Source organism: Megascapheus bottae, chromosome 27 (genome assembly GCF_031878675.1).
Source record: "Megascapheus bottae isolate mThoBot1 chromosome 27, mThoBot2.hap1, whole genome shotgun sequence".
Classification (NCBI taxonomy): domain Eukaryota; kingdom Metazoa; phylum Chordata; class Mammalia; order Rodentia; family Geomyidae; genus Megascapheus; species Megascapheus bottae.
In genome coordinates, this window is record NC_143535.1 from 5,467,239 (window position 1) to 5,489,880 (window position 22,642).

Sequence of the window (22,642 nt, forward strand, 5' to 3'; positions counted from 1 at the left end):
ACCTCCTGAGTAGCTAGGATTATAGGCTTGAGCCACCACACCCCTGGCAAAAAGACTCTTATCTCCAATTAACCACCAGAAGACTGAAAGTGGTTCTATGGCTCAAAGTGATAGAGCACTAGCCTTGAGCTAAAGAGCATTACAAATGAGGGAGCAGCTTGCTATTAATTCAATAAAGAGACCATTTCTCTTAGCATATTCTGAGATGAAATTCTTGTGTCTTTGGGTGCTGCAGATCTTCCTGGATCACATTTGTGATAGGCATAGTGGCCAAGACTGGTTGTGGTGTTAACTCCTAGGTGCTAGGGTTCTCCTGTTTAGCTGTAAAATGTTGTGGCCATTGTCTGTTCTAGGAGCTGATAAATATACTGTAAATGATATCATAGAGATAATAGATATTAAAGGGTTGGAGGCATGATTCATGTAGTAGAGCACCACTAATAAGCACAAAGCCCTGAGTTCAATCCCTAATACCACTAAAAACTGTATGTAAACTCATGTGTAGATACACATGAATATATGTGAAGACATTAGAGAAATACTATTGCAACACACAGTCTAGTTTTCAATTCTGCTTCTATTGTCCTCCCTTAAAAATACTGGAAAAATTATAACTGGGCACTGGTGGCTCATGATTATAATCCTAGCTACCCAGAAGGCTGAGATCTGGACTGGAAGTGTGGCCTAGAGGGCTTGCCTAGCATGCATGAAGCCCTGGGTTCGATTCCTTGGTACTACATACACAGAAAAAGTTGGGAGTGGTGTTTTGGTTCAAGTAGTAGAGCTTTAGCTTGAGAAAGCTCAAGGACAGTGTCCAGGTCCTGAGTTCAAGCTCTAAGACTGGTTAAAAAAAATAAAAGAAAGCTGAGCTCTGAGGAGGTTTGAAGCCAGCCTGGGCAAAAAGGCTGTGAAACTTATCTCCAATAAACTACTCAGAAAAGCTGGAAGTGGCACTGTGACTCAAGTGGTAGAGCCACAAAGCCTTGAGCATAAAGAAGCTCAGGGACAATGTCCAGGCTCTGAGTACAAGCCTCAGGACTGGAAACAAAACAAAACAAAAAACAAAACCTTAAAAAAGTCATCATAGATCTTTTATGGTTTTTTTTTTTGCATCCTAAATTTAAAAAAACAAACAAACAAAATGATCCCTAACTAGGTTTGAGATTCCCCTGCCTTTGTGTATTCTCTCCCCATGTGGGCTGTGCATGCTTCGTATGCATAAATGTAGTATGGGGGGGCGGGGTCTCACTATGACCTTACTTTTGCCTGGTACTTGAGATTCAGCACGTTTAGGCGCTCACTGTTGATTTGTTAAATTTATGAACTTCTCTTATGATGTGATTGTCTGATTACTTTTTTCTTTTATCTCACAGTGGGGAAGTTGAGCGCAGCATGTTTTGCTCACTGATTGGCATCCTGATTGCAATGTTCTTGAGTAAGTAGAAGCCAAGGGACCCAGGGTGGACTCTGATTTCTCTAAGTCTCCTACATGTTTGTAAGTCTGTTTCATGCATTTTCAGCTCTTTAGGATGTGTGAAAACAGAAACCTGGACTTGGAACTTTATGTTTTCTGTAGTAGGCATTTTACAGGAAACGCTTTCTTGAAGAACCGAGCCTTTCTCTGATTCGATCAGACACAAAATGTCTTTGGGGTCCTGTAGTGTTCTTGGATCTTTAGACAAGCAAGTTTCTCTACGTATTCCTGTACTTTAACCACAGCTACTTTCAGATGAGGAACTGAAATAGTTGAAGATCGGCCCAAGATCCCTTTCAGTGTTTTCCTATCTTACCCACTCCAGCCCTTTTGTGGTTCCCATGCATAGAACACTGTTTCTTAGTACATGGTTTTCTTTGCCTGGAACCTCCCCCTTCTTCCTCCAGCACCTCAGTCCAGCAAGCCTGCCCAAGATTTTCTTAACCCCCACATTTCTCCTTAAACTCCACTTCCTTCTGCAAAACTGCTCTTGCCTTCTCATACCTTACCCAAGTACCCATGGCTTTTCCTATTTTCTTCTTCCCTCTTCCCTCTCTGTCTCTGTCTCTTTCTTTCTTTTTGGTTAGTTGTGAGCTTGCACTTATAGCCTGGGTGCTGTCCCTGAACTCTTTTGCTAAGGCTAACACTCTACCACTTTAAGTCACAGTGCTACTTGCTTCTTCCAGCCTTTCTTTTCCGTCTTTCTCTTTATATATATTCTGTAGACATAGCTCAGTAAGTAGAAGCCAAGGGACCAAGGATAGAGGAAATTAGATACTTTGTCCTCAAAAACTTTTAATTATTTATTGACAGATAGACAGATACACAGACAGACAGACAGACAGACAGGGTCCCATCACGTAGCCCAGGCTGGCCTCTACCTCCAAAATCTCCAACCTCTGCCTTCTGAGGATTGGGATTATACAGGTATGTATCGTCATACTTGGCTCTTTATTACTATACAATAAACTGTGGACAGCGAAATAAACACAGACTCAGCAAACCACCCAGAAGGGTTGCCTTCAATTCTAGGTGATACGGAGGTTACACTAACACATAGACACAAATATGTATGCTTATGAAAATGTTGTATGCTGGGGACGTTGTTGTTGTTGTTTTCCCCCTAGAATCAGAGGTGTAACCATCTCAGGGCACACTGAGATGGTTCCAGTAGATCTGTGAAGCAGCCTGTATTTGTTTGCCCTTCCATCCAGGGAATTGCCCATCCAACTCTTGTGTGTAGTACCTTGATGTCACGATGTACTTTGCTTGTGGTATTAGAGGTGGAATTCAGGGCCTCCTACTTGCTTGGTAGGTGCTTTCCCCCTTCAGCTATGTCCTTACCGCATTTTTTTGTAGTTGTCTTGGAGATGGGTTTTGTGCTTATACCTGGGCTAGCCTGGACCACTATCTACCCCCTTATGTTTCCCACACAGCTGGTATAATTGGTGCACACCTTTCCCGCCTAGCTATTGGTTGAGAGGAAGGGGTCTCCCTAACTTTTTGCCTAGGTTGGCCTTGATCTGCCAGCTCTCTGTTTCCTGAGTAACTGTATTATAAATTGGAACCACCACATCTGGTGGTTTGTGTAAATGAGTTTGCTCCCCTTTTCTTCAGATACTTCTCTATGGATATTTTTTTTTCAGGCTTCAGTTTTTCTTTGCTTTGGTTGCTGCAATTGATTTTTAGGATTTTTTTTCTATTTAATTGTTCAGACAGTGCTTTTAAAGTTAATTTCACCTTGTACACTTTTTAACCACACACACACAGACACACAGACACACTAGTTGCTCAGCTTTTTCCTCACAGGAAAATTCCAAATAATTGTTGGAGTGAATTTTGATTTCCTTCAAAATAACTCTGTCCAAAGGGTTTAGTGTTCTTATTTTCTTTTCCATTCTTCCTACTGTGTCAGCCTGCTGTTGAACAGGAAGTTAGCTCTCTTCTCTCAGGAAAACAGCTTGGATGAAAAAACTGGCACTTTTTTTTTTGTTCATTCCCATATGTGTTCTCTTGGCTCTTCTTTGATATGAGCTGGGCAGTGTCTAAATTTGTCTCATTTGATTTTATTGTGTTTGTGCATGGAGCATATGTTGTAAAAACAGAAATGTCCTTGTAAAGGTTTTCTCTGTTAGTGACCTCTTATAATTTCTTGAGCCACAAACAAAAGCAAAAGCCTAGGGCTGGGAGTTTGGTCTAGTGGTAGAGTGCTTGCCTAGCATGCACGAAGACCCAGGTTCCATTCCTTGGTACCATATACATAGAAAAAAAAAGCCAAAAGTGGTGCTGTGGCTCAAGTGGTAGAGCTCTAGCCTTGAGAAAATCCAAAGACAGGGCTTATGCCCTGAGCCCAAGCCCAGAACTGGCTATATAAAAAAAAAGCAAAAGCCTTGAGACTGAAAAGCCAGGGACATGAGCTGGCAAAGCTGATGGGTGAGTATGAGAGAGGACAAACTTAAAGGAAATTCAAGGGAAAGCTGTACTATGCTTTGGCCTACTTACAAGGACCTGCACTATAGCCAGAAAAGAAACTCTGCTTTTGAAAAGGAAAGGAAGAAGAAAACAAACAAACAAAAAAGCCAAATGACTTGGCTATTTAGATAAGAAATCACTAGGAAAGTTAGGAGCAAAAAATATATATTATTTCCTGTTTATGGCAAGTGATTGTATGAGTTGATGATCAGAAAAGAGAAACTTCAGGATTTCCTTTCTTAGAAAGGTTGAGAGGAGAATTTCTCTAAAAGTAGAAGAGACTAGCAAGGAGAAGAGATTCAGATAGCATTTGTTCCAGTATGAAGATTGCCAAGCCCTGCAGACTTGAACCATGTAGATACCCAGAGGTTATTTTTCTTACCTGTGGAGATGTCATGTCAGATGGAGTAAGGGTCTCTGAGGGTATATGGTTTGTGCTAAATCATAGGAATAGGAGCTGTATAATACTTGTTGACTGATACTGACTTCTGTTGTTGGAGATATTTGTATAAATGAGATGTCCTCTTTCTTTTGAATTTTATAGGTGGTTCTCTGAGCAATGACTTGATTGCTTCCTCTCCTGACCTCATGGTCCATATGGGTGATTCGGCTCTTCTGGGATGTCTGTTCCAGACCACAGAAGAGAAATACTTGACCAAAGTAGACTGGATATTCTCACCAGGAGAGCATGATCAGGTAATGAGGAGGAAGCCTCACTGCGGATAGAGGCCCTTGGCTGCTGGTGTCAGGATGAGGAGGGGAGACAGAATCAAACATCAGGTATCATAAGGTGGTGGTGCAAGAGCCTGGGTTTTGGGGGTTGTCATCACTAGGCCTCCCACTAGCTCAGATACATGGCTGTATAATCCACAGGGCATTGACCACTGTGCTGAGCTTCAGCTTCCTGAGTTGTGAAGAAGACAATTGTAACTATGGCAATGCTCAATTTTCAGGTAGTTAAGAGGCTGATGGGAGATGGGCATATAAAGATCTTTTCATTTCCTTTCTCTACCTCCTGACCTTTATGGAGTGGGTGGGAGGGGTAAGTCCTGTGGTCTAGACAAAACAGTGAGCAAGGCATAAGAATGATGTGTGTGTGTGTGTGTGTGTGTGTGTGTGTGTGTGTGTGTGTGATTCTTTTAGTATTCTACTATCCTAAGGAATCATCTTTGTGCCTTTGCATCTGCTTAAAGTGTTGGGTTTAGCAGCTACAGCATGCTAGGTGAAGGTTTCTTATGGAACTCTTGGAATAAAAAGCACTATGAAGTCTCATCAGAGATTCTGTGAAGAGACTTGGATATCAGAATCATTCATGAGCTAGGTTCCAAGTAGTTTTCCACTCAGCAATAAGATCCCAGTGTTGGCAAATGAAGTATTTTTTTTTTGCCAGTCCTGGGCTTGAGCTCAGGGCCTGAGCACTATCCTTGGACTTTCTCAAGGGTAGAGCTCTACCACTTGAACCTCAGCACCCCTTCCAGCTATTTTCTATGTATGTGGTGCCAAGGAATTGAACCCGGGTCTTTGTGCATGCTAGGCAAGCACTCTACCACTAGGCCAAACTCCTGGCCCGAAATATTGTTTTTTGTAACTCAAAGCATTTCCTGTTAACCCTGCAATACTACCTTCACTTAATTTTTATTATCAAAGATAATAGCTATCAGGGAAGCAGATTTTTTTTTTTTGGCAGTCATGGGGCTTGAACTCTGGGCCTGGGCGCTGACCTTGAGCTCTTTAGCTCAAGGCTACCATCTTACACCCTTGAGCCACAGAACCACTCCCCCCCCTTTTTTTTTTGATCGGTCTTGGGGGTTTGGACTCTGGGCATGGGCACTGTCCCTGAGCATTTCAGCTTAAGCCTACCACCCTACCTCTTAGCCACAGGGCCACTTCTGGTTTTCTAGTGGCTAATTGGAGGTACGAGTCTCATGGTCTTTAATGTCCAGGCTGGCTTTGAACCATGATCTTCAGATTTCAGCCTCCTAAGTAGCTAGGATTGTAGGCATGAGCCACCATGCCTGGCTCCAGAAAATTACAGCCCCTAGGATCCTTCTCCCAGTCCATAACTATATCTTGTTGATGATTCCTTTTGTGTTGTGATATACTGGCTAGAGGAGGGTAGAAATAAGAGACAGGCAGCCAGCACACTGGAATCCCACCCCACAATGGAAGAGGGATTGGCTCATTTATCTGAACATCATCTAACTGGGGGCTAAGGTGCAAAGCAGGGTGAAATTGAGAAACAGTTATGACTTTTATCCCCGGACTGATTAAATCTTCAGAATAGGTGTGAGAAAAAAATAAAAATATGTGTACCACCAGGTTGCTGGTGGCTATCTGAGGTCATAGTTGGAAACCAGCCTGGGCAGGAAAGTCCATGAGACTCCAATAATCAAGTGATAGAGTTTTGGCCTTGAGCGAAAAGTAGCTCTGGGACAGTACCCAGGCTCAGAATTCAAGTTCCACAAAGTACCTTTGTAGAACACGAGTCACAGGGTCTTGTGTCAGCTAGAATGTTGTCTAGCATGTTACTGTTCTTATTAACATTATTATTAACTGGGTATGAAGATAGGTTTGGTGGCTGCTGCTGCTGTTTCCACACATCACGGTCTTTTCAATCCAGACTCCTATGTCTGGTTCCTCTTTTAATCACCCCCCAATGTTATGTTGTCTTCCAGAGTGAATATGTGCTGTTCTATTACTCCAACCTCAGTGTGCCTGTGGGGCGCTTCAAGAACCGGGTGCGCCTGGTAGGTGACGTCTTACACAGCGACGGTTCTCTCCTGCTTGAAAATGTGCAAGAGGATGACCAGGGGACCTTCAACTGTGAAGCCCGCAGAAAGGGGGAGAGTATGGTGCTTAAAAAACGAGTGCGGCTGCATGTACTGCCAGAGGAGCCCAAAGGTACGAGGAACATGGACTTAACAGAGGGGCTGGGGGCAAGAGATCCTTGTGGAAGAGGCAAGGAAACTGATTTTGTTGAACAGTTGCTAGCCTTTAAGTGAAGTACTGAACTGCAGGATGAGTCTTCAATAAATTATAACATTTTTGTTGTTGTTGGTTATGAGGCTTGAAATCTGGGCCTGGACGTTGTTCCTGAGCTCTACAGCTCAAGGCTAACCACCCTACCCTTTGAGCCACAGTGCCACTTCTGGTTTTCTGGTGATTAATTGGTGATAAGAGTCTCAGGGACTTTTTAGTGCCTGGGCTGGCTTTGAATCTTGATCCTCAGATCGCAGCCTCCTGAGTAGCTAGGATTATAGGCATAAGCCACTATGCCAAGAAAATTATAACTATTTTATTAAATGAAAGCCATGATCATTATTAGGCTAAATGTATTTTTTCTTCACAAGACCTTGTGATATTCACATTGTCCTTTCCATTTGATAAGGTGACTAAGGCTGAGTTAGGTTAAACAATTTGCTTGAGGACACATTTATTAAATGACAGCCAAGTCCTCTGATGACGAAGTCCATCTTGATGCTTCTTATCAGTCAGCCACAGCAGTGCCACTTCCACATTTTAGAGTTAACTATGTTAAGGGTTCTGGGAATTATCAAAAGCAAGTGAGCACGTCTCTTCCTCATACCTCATTTCCCCATTTCTAAATGGAGAAAGTTTTAAAAGAATTCCTCTGGAGAGTGCTTGACTTCTGGCAGCACAGAGAGTGAAACAGGTGAGAGGGTAGCAGAAAACCTCAGATAGGGCCCCTGGCTTTCACCTCTATTGCAGCTAAGGTTTTCTTCCTTTGTCCTGTTTCTCTCTATTGGGCTTCCAGAGCAGACTTTGAAGGGAGGCTTCTGCTGCTTTGAAACAATCTGAAAGTGAGAGTGTGAATGGGAATGGCCCAGTTATAGTCTTCCTTCCCCCATTTGACTGAGTATTCCTTGAATAGCATAAAGCCAAGTCTAGAACTGAGCACACTTCCAGGAGAATCTCCAGAACAAGTAATGCGAGCAGCAGCAATAGCGCATTCATTGGTCTCTACAGTCAAGGGCAGAGAGATTTAACCAATAGGGAGGAAGTTGGAGATAAAGGTCTGCCCCAGAACAGGAAGGCACTAAAGTAGTTTTTAATGGTAAGGATGGTTTCCTGTGTAGAGTTGATGACATACCTGGTAAGTAGGGATATGCTATGGATGGCAAACACATGCCTGGTACACAGAGAGTTTAAAAAAACTCTATTTTTTAAAAATACCATTTTCAGTTATTATCAATGCATTTGAAAAACAGAGTTCAGTTCTTAATGCGCTGATGGATTCAGGGGATGTTCCTTTGGAGTGAATTTTCATTGCTTTAAAAATAATTCCTTCTATTGAGTTTAGAGCTCATATTTCCTTTTGCTTTCCTTCCCTTGTGGATGTATCTCCCACTGAGCAAGAAGTTTGGATGAAAGTTCATCTTATGTGGGGCTGGAAATGTGGTTTAGTGATAGAGTGCTTGCTTAGCATGCATGAAGCCCTGGGTTTGATTCCTCAGTACCACGTAAGCAGAAAAAAACCCAGAAGTGGTACCTGGCTCAAGTGGTAGAGTGCTAACTTTGAGCAAAAGAAGGTCAGAGATAATGCCCAGGCCCTGAGTTCAAGCCCCAGGACTGGCAAGAACAAACAAACAAACAAACAAACAAATGGAAACAGCAATAAAACAAAACAACATCACCTTAAATTCTTCTCTTGTGAGTTTTCTGATTGCTCTTTTGAAGGAACTGGTTACAATCTAAACTTGTGTCTCCCTTACAGTTTTTTCTTCCTTTCTTTCTCTCCCTCTGTTCCTGCCCCTTCCCTCTCCCCTTTTCTTTCCTTTCCCCTTCCCTCCTTTCCTCCTTCCCCCTTCCCTCCTTCCCTTCTTCCCTTCTTCTCCCCTTCCCTTCCTCCATTCCTTCCTTCCGCGCTTGCTTTTGGCCTTAAACAGGCTGCCCTTAATTTTCAATCCTTGTGCCTCAAGGCAGCCTCCTTAGTGCAAGGATTATATTATGTACCTTGAGGCCTGGCTTTGTTGCTGCTGCTGCTATTCCTCCTCCTCTTCCACCTCCTCCTTTTTTTGTGGGTCCTGGGGCTTGAACTCAGGGCCTGGGTGCTGTCCTTCAGCTTTTTTGATCAAGGCTAGTGTTCTACCACTTGAGCCACAGCTCCACGTCTGGCTGCTTAATTGGAGATAAGAGTTTCATGGGCTTTCCTGCCTATGTTGGCTTTGAATCTTCATCCGCAGATCCCAGCCTCCTGAATAGCTAGGATTTCAGATGTGACCCACTGATGCCTAGCTTTTAATTTCCTAATTAGCTTTGTGGTTGGTGTGTGTAGGGCATTATGGAAGTCAGAAATTTCATGTTTTCTTTTCAAAAGACCCTCTTGGGGAAACTTAAGCACTAAACATACGGTGAGGTCAGCTGCTTATACAACTAGGCAGAAGGAAGAGGCTGGAGGTGGAAAGGCAGAACCAATGGAAGGGGCTTCAAGTAGAGAGAGTCAAGGAAGGAGAGGTTAGGATTGAAACAAAGTCAAGCTCCTGACTATCTTGGCCTAATTCACAAAAAAATCTTGTGATCTGTACTGAAGCCAGAGCTAAGTCCTAAGCAAGTCCCAAGACAATTTATAAAAATAAAAGAAGAATTTAAAGAAAGTCAGTGATAGTTTTTTTTTTTCAATTTGGAAGAACCAGTGGGTTAAGTAGAAGAATGAAAGTTCTTCAACTTTCCACTTCCTGTTTATGCTACACAGATGTGGGTGTCTTAAGTTGAAGGACAGAAAGTGGGGGCTTGGAGAATCTGTTCTTTTTCCTTTTTTTTTTCTTTTTGTGAGGGAGGTCTTTCTGTATATCCCAGACTGGCCTTGGGCTCTTGCCTTAGCCTCTTATGTATATGACTTGAGACTTTTTGTACTTTCTTTTTTATTTTCTTTTGGAATGTGCTGGTCCTGGAACTTGAATTCAGGGCCTGGACCTTCTCTCTGAGCTTTTTGCTCAAAGCTAGTACTCTGCTACTTAAGCCAATCTCTACATCCAGCTTTATGCTGGTTAATTAGAAATAAGAGCCCCGTGATCTTTCCCACCTTTGAACTATGATCCTTAGATCTCAGCCTGCAGAGAAACTAGGATTACAGGTGTGAACCATCAGTGCCTGGCTTTCTGTCCTTCCTGCAATGCATACTTGATGTAGAATTGGAGTTCATGGGGAAGATTCTGGAAAAAGGGAAAGAGACCATGTGCTGGTGGCTTATACCTGTAATCCTAGTTATTCAAGAGGCTGAGATCTGAGGACCATGGGTCAAAGCCAGCCCAGGCAGAAAAGTCCCCATGAGAGTAAGACTCATCTCTAATTAACCACTCAAAACCACAAGTGGAGCTGTGGCTCAAAGTGGCAGAGTGCTAGCCTTGAGCAAAAGAGCTCAGGGAGGGTACCCAGGTCCTGAGTTCAAGTCCTATGACTGACAAAAAAGGTAGTGGGGGTGGGGGATGGGGGAGAGAAGGTGAGAACAAAGTTAAAGGTGACCAGAAAGAGTTTATTGCAGTATAAAGACAGAAGAAATATGACTTGCTGTTTACGAGTAGTTAGATATTCTGTTTCCATTGAGGATGCCATATTGGTTTGAGTGAAGGGCCTCTGAGTACTTTGCCCACATAGAATCAATCATCTGGACCATCTATGGGAGGAATCTAAACAATGTTTGGGAGTGACAGTGATTTTTGCTATTGAAAGTCTTTGGTTAAATATTATATTTTCTAGATATTCTTTCTTTCTTTTTTTCTTTCTTTCTTTTTTTCTTTCTTTCTTTCTTTCTTTCTTTCTTTCTTTCTTTCTTTCTTTCTTTCTTTCTTTCTTTCTTTCTTTCTTTTTTGCCAGACCTTGAGCTCAGGGCCTGGGCTTTCTCAAGGCTAGAACTCTACCACCTGAGCCACAGCACCACTTCTGGCTTTTCCATATTGAATCCGGGTCTTCGTGCATGCTAGGCAAGCACTCTACCACTAGGCCAAACTCCTGGCCCCTACATTTTCTAGAAATTCTATCAGTTATACCTTAGGGTCTGACTGGGCTTACTATTTTATCCCTTAGAGTTCAAGATCCATGTGGGTGATTCCGCTCAGATGGGATGTGTTTTCCAGAGCACAGAAGAGAAACAAATGACCGAAGTGAGGTGGATTTTCTCTTCAGGACAGGGTGCCAAGGCAAGGAGAAGACCTTACAGGGGGTGGAAGCTCTGGGCTGGTAGTAGGACAGAGCAGGGAGAGGAGACTAAGTCATCAGATGCCATGTGCTGGTGGTCTTTGGCTTTGGAGCTTGTCAGACCTGGCTTCCTAGCTTAGCCATGAAGGAGTGACGTGGTGTATATTACATTTTGAAAGGCTTATCTTCTGAGAATGGATTCTAGGGAAGAGTAAGCAGGGAGATAGGAAAGTCCAGGCAGGAGTCCAGAGACCATAGGGTAATGGGAGGTAAGGCATCTCGCTTCGTGATGTATTTTGAAGGTCAGCACCATAGTGTTTGCTGTGGAATTAGAGGTAAGCTATTCAAGAAAGAAAGGAATTAAGGAGATTCCCAAGATCTTTAGCCTGGAAGAAGCCAGTAAGGTTTACCAAAACGGGATGGACTGGAAGGAACTACCTTGTAGAAACAATTAGTAGTTCAGACTTTTATGTGTTTCATGTGCCTGGAAGAAATCCAACTGGAAGTGCTATGCAAAGTAAAAGTGTGTCTTTGCTTTATTTGCTGGGAGAAGGTGAAAATCCTTTCTTCCAGTTTCTTTAAATCTCCCTGTCTACTGGAACAGTTGTTCCTGCTTTGGTGATATGGCTCACCAGTAGACACAGGGATATGTGTGTGTGTGTGTGTGTGTGTGTGTGTGTGTGTGTGTGTGTACGTACAACCCAACTGTGTGGTTTCATCTTTTCTGGTGGGGCCCTATGGCTCTGAGATACTCCAGCCCATCCCCGCACTCCTCACTTCCACTTTGCCAGTTCTACACTTGTACCTTTTCCTTCCAGGAGGAGATTGTTTTACACTATGACCACAAATTCAGCCAGCTTGTGGGATACCCTCTGAGCTGGGGCCGCTTCCAGAACCGTGTAACCCTGGTGGGGGACATTTTCCACAATGATGGCTCCATCTTGCTCCAAAGAGTGAAAGTGTCTGACCAAGGAGACTACACCTGCAGCATCTGCCTGGGGAACCTGGTGTTCAGGAAAACCATTACGCTGCAAGTGATCCCAGAAGAGCCAAGATGTATATAATGTTTGATTGGGGGTCGGGGGTAGGATGACTGAGAAACCACAGCTGGTAGCAAGGCCAGGACTGGAGTGAGGCCAGAGAGCTCATGTAGGCACAGGGGAGGTGTCACTTCCATCTGAGAATGTCACCTCCTATTCTTGCCTCTCTCCTCTCTTTTTTTTCCTCCCTCTCTCTCTTAACCTGGCTTCCTGTTGTCTGGATTGCTTCACTCAAGTTCTGCACTGGTGCTAGTTAAGGAGGGGGCTAGTGTCCAGTGAACACCAACCCTTGGCCACACCCTCCTCCTGGCCAGATCTGGAAAGATCTAAGAATTCAGAGGAGGGCTGAGTTGAGTCTCCATCATTTTTACCTGGGTTTTCAGGGAGTAGCTATGTGCTCTGTAGCAAAAGGGAAAATGACTTCGAGCTGGCAAAAGATAGTCAAGGGCAGGAAAAAAAAAAGAAAGAAAACAAACCCAAAAAGAGGGCTTTTCTGGTCACAGGTTCTGTATTCTGACAAACCATGTGCATCAAAGCCAGTGGTGGAGAATAAAGACTTGATTGTCTGAGAAAGGTTGGTCAGTGAGGGGTTAAAGTTAAATTATCAGCTAACAGTCAGGATGTGGCCTGTGGACTTTGATCTCAAGAAGACCTTCAGGTCTTGGCTGAGGTGGCTGGGGTTGGAAGATGCCCCTGGCCGCACAGCCACCGCTGCCTCCTCCTCCTCCTCCTCCTCCTCCTCCTCCTCCTCCTCCTCCTCCTCCTCCTCCTCCTCCTCCTCTTCCTCTTCCTCCTCCTCCTTATTTCAGTGGCTTGAAGTCTGGGCTAGGGTGCTCTCCCTGAGCTCTTCAGCTCAAGGCTAGCACTCTACCGCTTTGAGGCATAGCCCCATTTCTGGTTTTCTAGTTGTTAATTGGAGATAAGAGTCTCAAGGACTTTGAACCGTGATCCTCAGATCTCAGCCTACCAAGCAGCCATGATTACAAGTGTGAGCCATTCCTGTACCCAGCTATCTTTGTTTTTGTTAAAACAGCTTTACAGTATTGAGATATAATTCACATACTATACAGTTTACCCATTCAGAGGGTATAAATCAATGGTTCTAATATGTTCAGAGTTATCAAGCCATCACTACAATCAGCCAAATAGCTGCACTTGGGGTTTTCCTGGCTCATCTCCCTTTACTTCCTCACTGTACTACATGCTGGATCTTCTATCTCTATGTTATCTTAGGTTACCAATAACATTTGAATTACTCATCCTCAGCCTTCTTTACCTTGGTGGTTTAGCATTCTTTAGTATATGTACATTTTCTGTTGAAATACACATGCATATATAAAACACAAATATATACATATATAAAACATATATAAGGGCCGGGAGTTTGGCCTAGTGGTTAAAGTGCTTGCCTAGCATGCATGGAGACCCGGGTTCGATTCCTTGGTACCACATACATAGAAAAAAGCTGGAAGTGGTGCTGAGGCTCAAGTGGTAGAGCTCTAGCCTTGAGAAAGTCCAAGGACAGTGCTCAGGCCCTGAGCTCAAGCCCAGGACTGGCAAAAAAAAAAAAAAAAAAAAGAAGCCCAAGGACAGCACCCCAGCACACATTTCAAGCCCCATGACCAGCAGAAAAAAAAAAAGGTGGTACATGTTCAACACTGATACAGTTTTTCTTCTGAATATTTTAAATCAGCATCTAGTTGAATCTATGATATGAAGGGTTGATTATGTATGTATAGATAGGTATATCTGATATGTATGTATGTATGTATATATACATGCAAATATATATATACATACACACATAAACACATGCATGCATATATGTTTGTGTGAGGATCCACTCCACCCAAGTTTCCCTCAGATCCTTCAAGCTCGGCATATTCAAACATACCCTTATATACCTCTCCTCAGTCCATCCCTTCAGAGTAAGGTAGTGTCACCACCAAACAATACAGTTGCCTAACTGAATGCTTTGGAGCTTGTCTCAATCCTCTCATTTCCTATAACTTCTGATGTAATATGTTAATGAGTCCTGACATTTCTCTAACTGACTTTTTTTTTTTTTGGCCAGTCCTGGGCTTGAGCTCAGGACCTGAGCACTGTTCATTGAAATATCAGTAGCCTCTAAAGTGCCTGCTATTCCTAGGTCATTTGGCAAGTCAGGATCTAAGAATTGTTCATGAGGAAAAAATGTCTATTATAGGTGAAATACTAGTGTCTTCTCCCATCCACCTTAATCTAGGGGCAAGCAAGGGCCTAGACCTTGGTTCTCAATGGAATGGAGATAGTGCTCCCTCCCAGCAGTCCAATATGGGGAAGGGTTTGGCTTTCTCCCTCTACGTCTTGACTTGAATGCTCCTTTTTTTGACATAGGATTATTAGGGTTTGGGGCTCTTTTCTGGAGTTGTGAGACCTTCCCCTCCTCATCTTTTTTTTCCCCCAAATGTTGATGATTCCAGCAACATCTGGACCTGAGGGCCTGGGCGGGAACCATTTGGTGATCATTGTGGGGATTGTCTGCACCACTCTCCTGCTGCTCCCTGTGCTGATATTGATTGTGAAGAAGACCCACGACAATGAGAGGTATCTGTTGTGGTTTGGGAGGGTAGGGATGCAAGACTGCCTTTAACCCAAAGTGGAAGAGTGATAAGACACTAACATTGCCACAGTCACAGATGGGGAGGCAACACCAGTAAATCATCTTGTCACATGTGGTCACTGTGGGTGGCTCTACTTACTTTGCTCATATGCCTTCCTACACTATCCTCATTCACTTTGGTATTAAGAATAGAAATCTTGAGCCAGGTACCAGTGTTCACCCCTGTAATCTAGCTACTCAGGAGGCTGAGATCTGAGGACAGTGGTTTGAAGCCAGCCCAGGCAGAAAACTCCACAGAAAAAGTCAGAAGTGGTGCTGTGGCTCAGGTGGTAGAGTGCTACTGTTGAGCACAAAGAGGCTCAGGGACAGAGTCCAAGCCCTGAGTTCAAGCCCCAGGACCAGCAAATAAATAAACAAATAAATAAACAAACAAATAAATAAATAAATAAAAATTATGTAAGAACTCTAGCAGTATCATTTACTGCTTGCTTGAGGGGAATAAAAAAGAGATTACTTTGGAAGGAGGGTTGAGACAAAGTTTCCCTGTGAAGCCATTCTACAGAGAATATACAACTTTACAATCAGAAAATATGATTAAAAAAAAAATTGTGCCTGGTGTGGTGGCTCATGCCTGTAATCCTAGTTCTCAGGAGGGTGAGATCTGAGGATTGCTGTTCAAAGCCAGCCCGAGCATTAAAGAACTTGAGACTCTTATCTCCAGTAAGTCACTAGAAAATGGGAAGTGGGGCTGTGGCTCCAGGGGTAAAGTGATAACCTTGAGCTGTAGAGCTTAGGGACAATGTCCAGGCCCATACTTCAAGCCCCATGCCTGACCAAAAAAAGAAAAAAATCTGCTTTGAGCAAACTAGTAGTTTCTTTGGTTGCTTATCATATATATATATATATATATATATATATTTGGGTGTGTGGGGGAGGAAGTGTGCAGTTGGAGCTAGCCCACCCTGGGAGAGGCTTGTGGCCTTTAGTACTGTGACCTTATTGAACAGGTGCTGCCCCCTGCTGGTTCACCTACATCCTCTTGGTCGTCAGTGATGTCTAGAAGATGAATGATAAAGTAGAACCTCACAGCCCCTATATACTCATTTAAAGTTATACTTCCCATATTTCTTGTCTTTTTTTTTGTACGTGTGTGTTCTGGTAATAGGGTTTGAACTATGTCCCTTAGTTTTTTCGCTCAAGGCTGGTGCTCTACTATTGGAGCTACAACTCCGATTCCAGCTTTTTGTTGGCTAGTTGGAAAAAAGAAGCTCATGGAATTTTCCTACCCAGATCTCAGCCTCCTTAGAAGCTAGATTCCAAGTGTGAGCCTCTAGCACCCAGCCTTGGCTTTTGAAAAAATGAGATCTTGGGAACGGGTGTGTGGCCTAGTGGTAGAGTGCCTGCCTAGCATACATGAAGCCCTGGGTTCAATTCCTTGAAGTGGTGCTGTGGCTCAGGTGGTAGAGCACTAGCCTTGTCAAGGACAATGCCCTGGCCCTGAGTTCAAACCCCAGACTTGCAAAAAGATATGAGATCTCACTGTGTTTCCCAAGCTAACCTTGAACTCCTGTGCTTACGAGATCCTCTTGCCTCAGCCTAACTCTGAAGCAGCTGGGTCTACAGGCACCCCCTTTCTAGTGCCCAGAAATACGGTACCTCATTGTAGATAGAAAGTTGTTAGAGTGATAACAGAGAAGTCAACGTCATGCTTCCACCTAAACTCAGTCCGTAATGGCTCCCCATTAGAAGAGATGCTCGGGTGGCACACTTCTCTAGAGGGCATTGTCCTCTCCCCAGGCCGCTCTTCACACAGTGATGCAGGGTCCTGTGTAGGCACGCTTGAGTAAACAATGCTGCTGCTTAATTCTATGTGCTTTTCATGCCTTGCAGTTCAGTCAGTTCTTCAGCCAGGATGAAAAGCCTGGAGAAAACAAAGGATACTTCCGAGGTGAGCGATGCTGCCGACCTTTGCTGCCTGCCCTGTGACAGGGTGGTGGCTGCACACTCTGGCCGGAAACACCGGGGAGATAGAGGGTGGTGGCTGTGTTCCTGGGAACCTGTCTTACTCATTGTAGAAGCTTTAATTTCTGCTGTATGAACTCCTGTGGAATGGGGTGGGGCAGGGTAGACTGGGCAGTTCTGGGCTGCAAGTAAGATAGCCTAGGCCGCAAGAGGGCCAAGTCAAAAGCTCTGGACTTGAGAAGAAAACTCTACCACTCCCTCTCAACAAAATGAGGATAGGGACCAAGTTATCTGTCTTTTCTGCCTGACAGTATGTTCTAAGGCTTAAATGAGACAATGATAGGTAAGTGCTTAATAATCCACAAGGCACTGTAAAATAGAAAGGAGAATTACAGGTCGATTGTGGTGACTTTTAGTTGTAATTTCAGCTACTCAGGAGGTAGAGATAAGGAGGCTTGTAATCCAAAGTGAGACAAAAGTTTAGCAAGACCCCATCTCAACCAGTAACTGGCATGTAAGTAGGAAGACCATGGTCTAAGGCTTGTACTGCACAAAATGTGAGACTCCAAGACAACTAAAGCAAAAAGGCTAGGAGTCCCTCAAGTAGAGTACATGTCTAGCGAGCACAAAGCGTTGAACTCAAACTCTGGTACCACAACAATGGTAGCTTCTTAACATTTACCAGTTAAGACGCTAATAGTTAAAATTAAGTATTCCGTAACCTTTAGGAAGAGAGGGCAAAAAAGGACTTACTCCTCCATAGAGGTTTGTAATGGAGTGAAAAATGAGGATCAAGGAATGGGGTGCTTGAACGCCTCTCCTCTCTTCTCCTCCCCTCTCCTCCCCTCCCCTCCTCCTTCTCCTCTCCTCCTCCACCCTTCTTCTCTCATATATGTATGTATACACACACACACACACACACACACACACACACACACACACACACACACACACACACACATATACACTGTGCTTGGTTTTGAACAAAGTCTCTGTGGTTTGTGCTTACCTCCAGCCCTTTGTGCTTCAATTATTTTTCACACAAGTTCTCACTCTTTTGGCCTGGACCTGCCTCAGGCCTTGATCTTCCCATCTTTGCCTCAGGTGTAGCTGCAATTACAGGTGTGTGCCACCATGCCTGAAATCAGTTTCCCTTTTTAACTTGCTGGAACTCCTCTTTTTTTTTTTTTCTGGTCAGTCATGGAGCTTGGACTCTGGGCCTAGGCACTGTCCCTGAGCTCTTCAGCTCAAGGCTACCGCTCTACCCCTTGAGCCAGAGCACCACATCCAGTTTTCTAGTGGTTAATTGCAGATAAGAGTCTCATGGTCTTTAGTGCCCAGGCTGGTTTTGAACCCCGATCCTGAGATCTCAGCCTCCTGAGTAGCTAGGATTGTAGGCATGAGCCACCATGGCCAGCAATTCTTTCCCCCCTCCCCTAGAACTCCTTCTTTTAATACTTATCTTTCTACCTTGTGAGGACTGTTTGCATCCGAAGAGTAAAATTTTCCAAAAAATGCTATGCAGGTGCTCCCAGAAGCCAAGGAATGTGTCCTTGGTTCACAAGGACAGACTAGGTGACAAGATTGTTAATCACAAAGTGACAGTGAATGACAAAGTGTCCTCACAGATGCTAGGTTCGGGGAGGGCTGCTCCTGCCTCATGAATTCTTGGAGAGCTTTTCACAATTAACTGCTAATTAATGCCATCTTACCCAAACCTTGATTCGGAGGAAATAGCCACAGAATAAGGGTCATTTACTTTTTTTTTTCCCCAGTCCTGGACTGGGCTTGAGCTCAGGGCCCTGCACTGTCCTTGGACTTTCTCAAGGCTAGAGCTCTACCACGTGAGCCTCAGCACCACTTCCAGCTTTTTTTTATGTATGTGGTACCAAGGAATGGAACCTGGGTCTTCGTGCATGCTAGGCAAGCACTCTACCACTAGGCTAAACTCCTGGCCCCCGAATACAGGTCATTTAGCAAGAGAATAGTTCCCTGATAACTCTGTGCTCACATAAGCAAAGATATTGGACTTTGGAACAAATTGGTTCTTTATGTAGTGCTCTTTGCTAGGGAGGTAAGAAAGACTGAAGAGCAAATACTAGTTGTTGATGACAATTCTCTAGCTTAGTCTCTCTCTCTTTCTGTGTGTGTGTGTGTGTGTGTGTGTGTGTACGCACATGTGCACGCGTGTGTGTAAGTCTGTCTGTGTCTCTGTCTGCCTGTTTCTCTCAGCTTGGCAGCTTTGCTGATTGGTGAGCTGCTGATAGGAGCAGGTAGTCTCTGGCCTGACACAGGAAGTTTGCCTGATTCTTAGGAACTTTTGTATCACTGTTTCCTCTAGAAACACATCTACTCTTCAATGTCTCCACTGGATGTGAGGAAGGAAGAACCGAGTGGACAGGCAGAGACCACCTACATGACAATGGTGAGGATGGTTCTCAGTTCCAGCTGGGCCTGGGGTCTGGAGCAGGTGCCAGCGCTAGGAAGGATGTGGCAAGCTCTGGGTGGTGGGTGTGGCCACACTGGTCTGGGAGGGCTGATTACTGAAGGCAGAGATCTTTACAAATAGAAAGTTGAGGAAAACATGCTGTAGGTAGCTACGGTCACTGTTCATTAAACTCATCTCTATACTCAATCTCATCACCAGAGAGTACTGATTTTAGTGACAAAAACAATGAAGAGAGGCCTTCTTTGGGAGTAGGGCAGGCCTCATTCGTACAGCTTCAATTAAACAAGACCTAATGAAAAAAGTATGTTAGAATCCGCAGACAAGATATTGTCTTCTATCAAAGCAGTCAGGGCATAGTGCATCACTTGTCATCCCTGCAGGCAGGTGGCTAAGTCAGGAAGATTGCAAATCTGAGGCCCACCTGTGCTATGTAATGAACTGTCTCTCCAAAAGTGGTAATGAGGGCAGGGAGTTTGGCCTAGAGCTTGCCTAGCACGCACGAGGACCTGGAATTGATTCCTCAATACCACATACATAGAAAAAGGCAGAAGTGGTGGTATGGCTCAAGTACTAGGGCTCTAGCCTTGAGAAAGCCCAAGGATAGTGCTCAGGCCCTGAGTTCAAGTCCCAGGACTGGCAAAAAAAAAAAGAGAAAAAAGTGCTAATCAGGAGAAGCTAAAGTAGAATCCCCTTGACCCTTATCATTCTGTGCCTCTGTGTAATCTAACTGCCATACAAGCTGAAAGCATGGAGTCTTAGTCTTCTTTCTTCCTGACTCAAATTTCTGAAGCTCCCCAAAAAAGTTCAGCACCCAGCAAAGGTACCTCGCCGTGCAGCGAGGAGGGGTAGGAACATAAAGGAATGGCTGGAAATAGTTCCAGAGTAGACCAGTTCTGGTCCCCAACCTGTGAGGGAAGAAGAGCTGTTTAGCTGAGTTCAGGAAGGCTGGCCCCTCTTTGCCCATGGAATGATGGGCTTCCATGCCCATGAGGACACATGATTCCCAGCTGATTGCCATGGAGAAAGGTCTGCCAGGGTGCAGCAAGGTCACAGATCTGGCCTCGTGCCACCAAGCAAAACATGAGTTCCCTTTGCAGTTGCTGTTGAAAAGAGTCATTCATTTCCCCTCATCCTTCTTGCATGAAGCTATGTGAGGTGATGTTCCAGCAACTTGACAAGTCTCATCAGCTAAAAAATTCAGGGATAGCACCAGTCACTGAGTTCAAGCTCTAGGACAGACAGACACAGACAGACACACAAACACACAAATTACTTTAATATGCAACTACCCTTCTGTGTCCATGACATCTTTATCCACAGATTCAACCAAGCACTTTGACAATCTTTATGAAAGAAATTGTGTCTGTAATGATCACACTTTTCTTTTTTTCCTAGACAATGCAAATATAGCAGTTATTTATAGAGCCTTTACATTGCATTAAACATTCTAAGTACTCAAGATCATTTTAAGCATGGAGGAGGATGTGTACAGGTATTTATGCACATGTATACATGCAAATATATGTCAGTTGCTATCAAGGACTTGAATGTGTATGGGTTCTGGTGTCTAGGATTCCTAGACCCAGTCTCCAGTGGCTATCAAGGGACCATGCTAAGTCCCTTTCTTAGGGCTACATATGGTTCTGAGGATCTCCAGCTATGGCATTAGATGGGACTGAGTCCACCTGTCTGCAGATTTAGCAGCCAGATGCTAACGTAGAGGCAGGTAGCTTAGACTCTGTGAGCCTCAAAATCCTTAAAGTGATGATGATAATACTCCCCTCCCCTCACCAGGGGGAAGGGCCAAGTGTGACAAGGCATGTGATACTCAGTAGTGGGTCCAACACATGAACGAAGCTGCTGCTAATTATTATTGAGCTACTTCTTACATGTGTGTATTGTTTCTTCTCTTCCCACATAGCATCCAATCCATCCCTCTCTCAGGTCTCATCCGAAGAATCCACTTGAGAAAAAGTCCGCTGATAGAACTCTGAAAACAGAGCCAACTCTCTAAGAAGGGAGGACTTCCTTCATCTCTGTAGTGGAGGAGCCTGTCCTCTGTCACAGCTGTTCTGAACCCCTGCCTCCTGGATGCCCTTGGCCTTCATCTAGAGGATGAAGATGGAGGGCTTTGAACCTGGCAGGAAGACTGTACAGCTGGGAGGGAGGAACAGACCCTGATGAGGGAGGGAGGGGGCAGTGTGAACTTGGCCTCTGGAGTGGGGCCTTGTCTGGGAAGCTGGTTGAGCTGCCACTGCAGCCTCAAGCATTCTATCCTGTCAGACTCTTCATGTGGATGGTATTGGTGGGCGAGCTACTGGGACAAATGACAGAAATACACATCAACCTTTTTCATACGATGAATCACCTCTGAATAAAGGTGACCTGTGGAAATGATTCACTTTCCTGCCTTGGTTGAGGGGCACGTCGAGTTCAGGTGAGGAATTTGTGGTGAGGAACACTCCTCTGTGAAGGGCACTCATACTGTGCACAACACACTGGTCCCAGGGAAGGTCTGGCACCTGTGTCAGGAGCAGCATGGGTACTGCTCTGGGAGTTAACTTCACACCGGAGCTGCTGGTAGATCTTTGTGGGGTCTCAGTGGCTCACATCTGTAATCCTAGCTACCCAGAAACCTGAGATCTGAGGATCAAGATTCAAAGCCAACTTAGACAGGAAAGACCAGGACTTTTATGTCCAATTAACTGCCAAAAATCCAGAAGTAAAGCTGTGGTCAAGTGGTAGTCAGCCTTAAGCCAAAAAGTTCAGGGATAGCACTCAGGCCGTGAGTTCAGGTCCTAGTTCTGGTGCGCACACACACACACACAGTGATGCTCATGAATTATCAGAGTGAGCAATCACTGATTTAACACCCGGTCTGAACTATTAGTTTTGGTTCATATACTTTTTAGCTATATTACAAGATTTGGTAAGTTAGATCTTAAAACTCCTTTGATTCTGAATTCTGACTTCTAGCCTCTAGGGATCAATCTAGACTGTTCTGTCACTGGCCTATCCTCATTCTCTGCATCTTTTTTCTTCTCACTTAGCCATTCAAGGCCCAGGTAGGAAGTAAGAGGTCCTGGGACTGGGAGTTTGGCCTAGTGGTAGAGTGCTTGCCTAGCATGCATGAAGACCTGGGTTTGATTCCTTGGTACCACATACATAGAAAAAGCTAGAAATGATGCTGAGGCTCAAATGGTAGAGCTCTAGCCTTGAGAAAGCCCAAGGATAGTGCTCAGGTCCTGAGTTCAAGCCCCAGGACTGGCAAAAAAATAAGAGGTCCTTTTTGGGGGGAATTCTGATTTCTGAGCTGTTCTTGCATAGAGCCACATTTTTACTGATTTGAACTCTCTCTGTTCTTGGTTACACACAGAATACCTGTTATCTCTAAACAAAGGCATATATATATCAATGTGCACACTGAAGGTATCAGATCAGGAACACATATTGGCATGACAAGTTGTGGGAGAAGGGAAGAAGAAACA

General features: G+C 44.3%; 1 protein-coding gene across 1 annotated transcript; it reads left to right on the forward strand.

Annotated features, from left to right (window-relative positions):
- Positions 1–2,732: 2,732 nt before the first annotated feature.
- Positions 2,733–21,527, forward strand: Jaml (junction adhesion molecule like). Its single transcript, XM_090319321.1, has 9 exons — positions 2,733–2,748; positions 4,491–4,642; positions 6,622–6,847; positions 10,991–11,103; positions 11,920–12,157; positions 14,604–14,727; positions 16,634–16,691; positions 19,047–19,130; positions 21,076–21,527. The coding sequence occupies exons 1-9, from the start codon at positions 2,733–2,735 to the stop codon at positions 21,166–21,168; spliced, it is 1,104 nt and encodes a 367-aa protein (XP_090175447.1). The 3' UTR covers positions 21,169–21,527.
- The last annotated feature ends 1,115 nt before the right edge of the window (positions 21,528–22,642 follow it).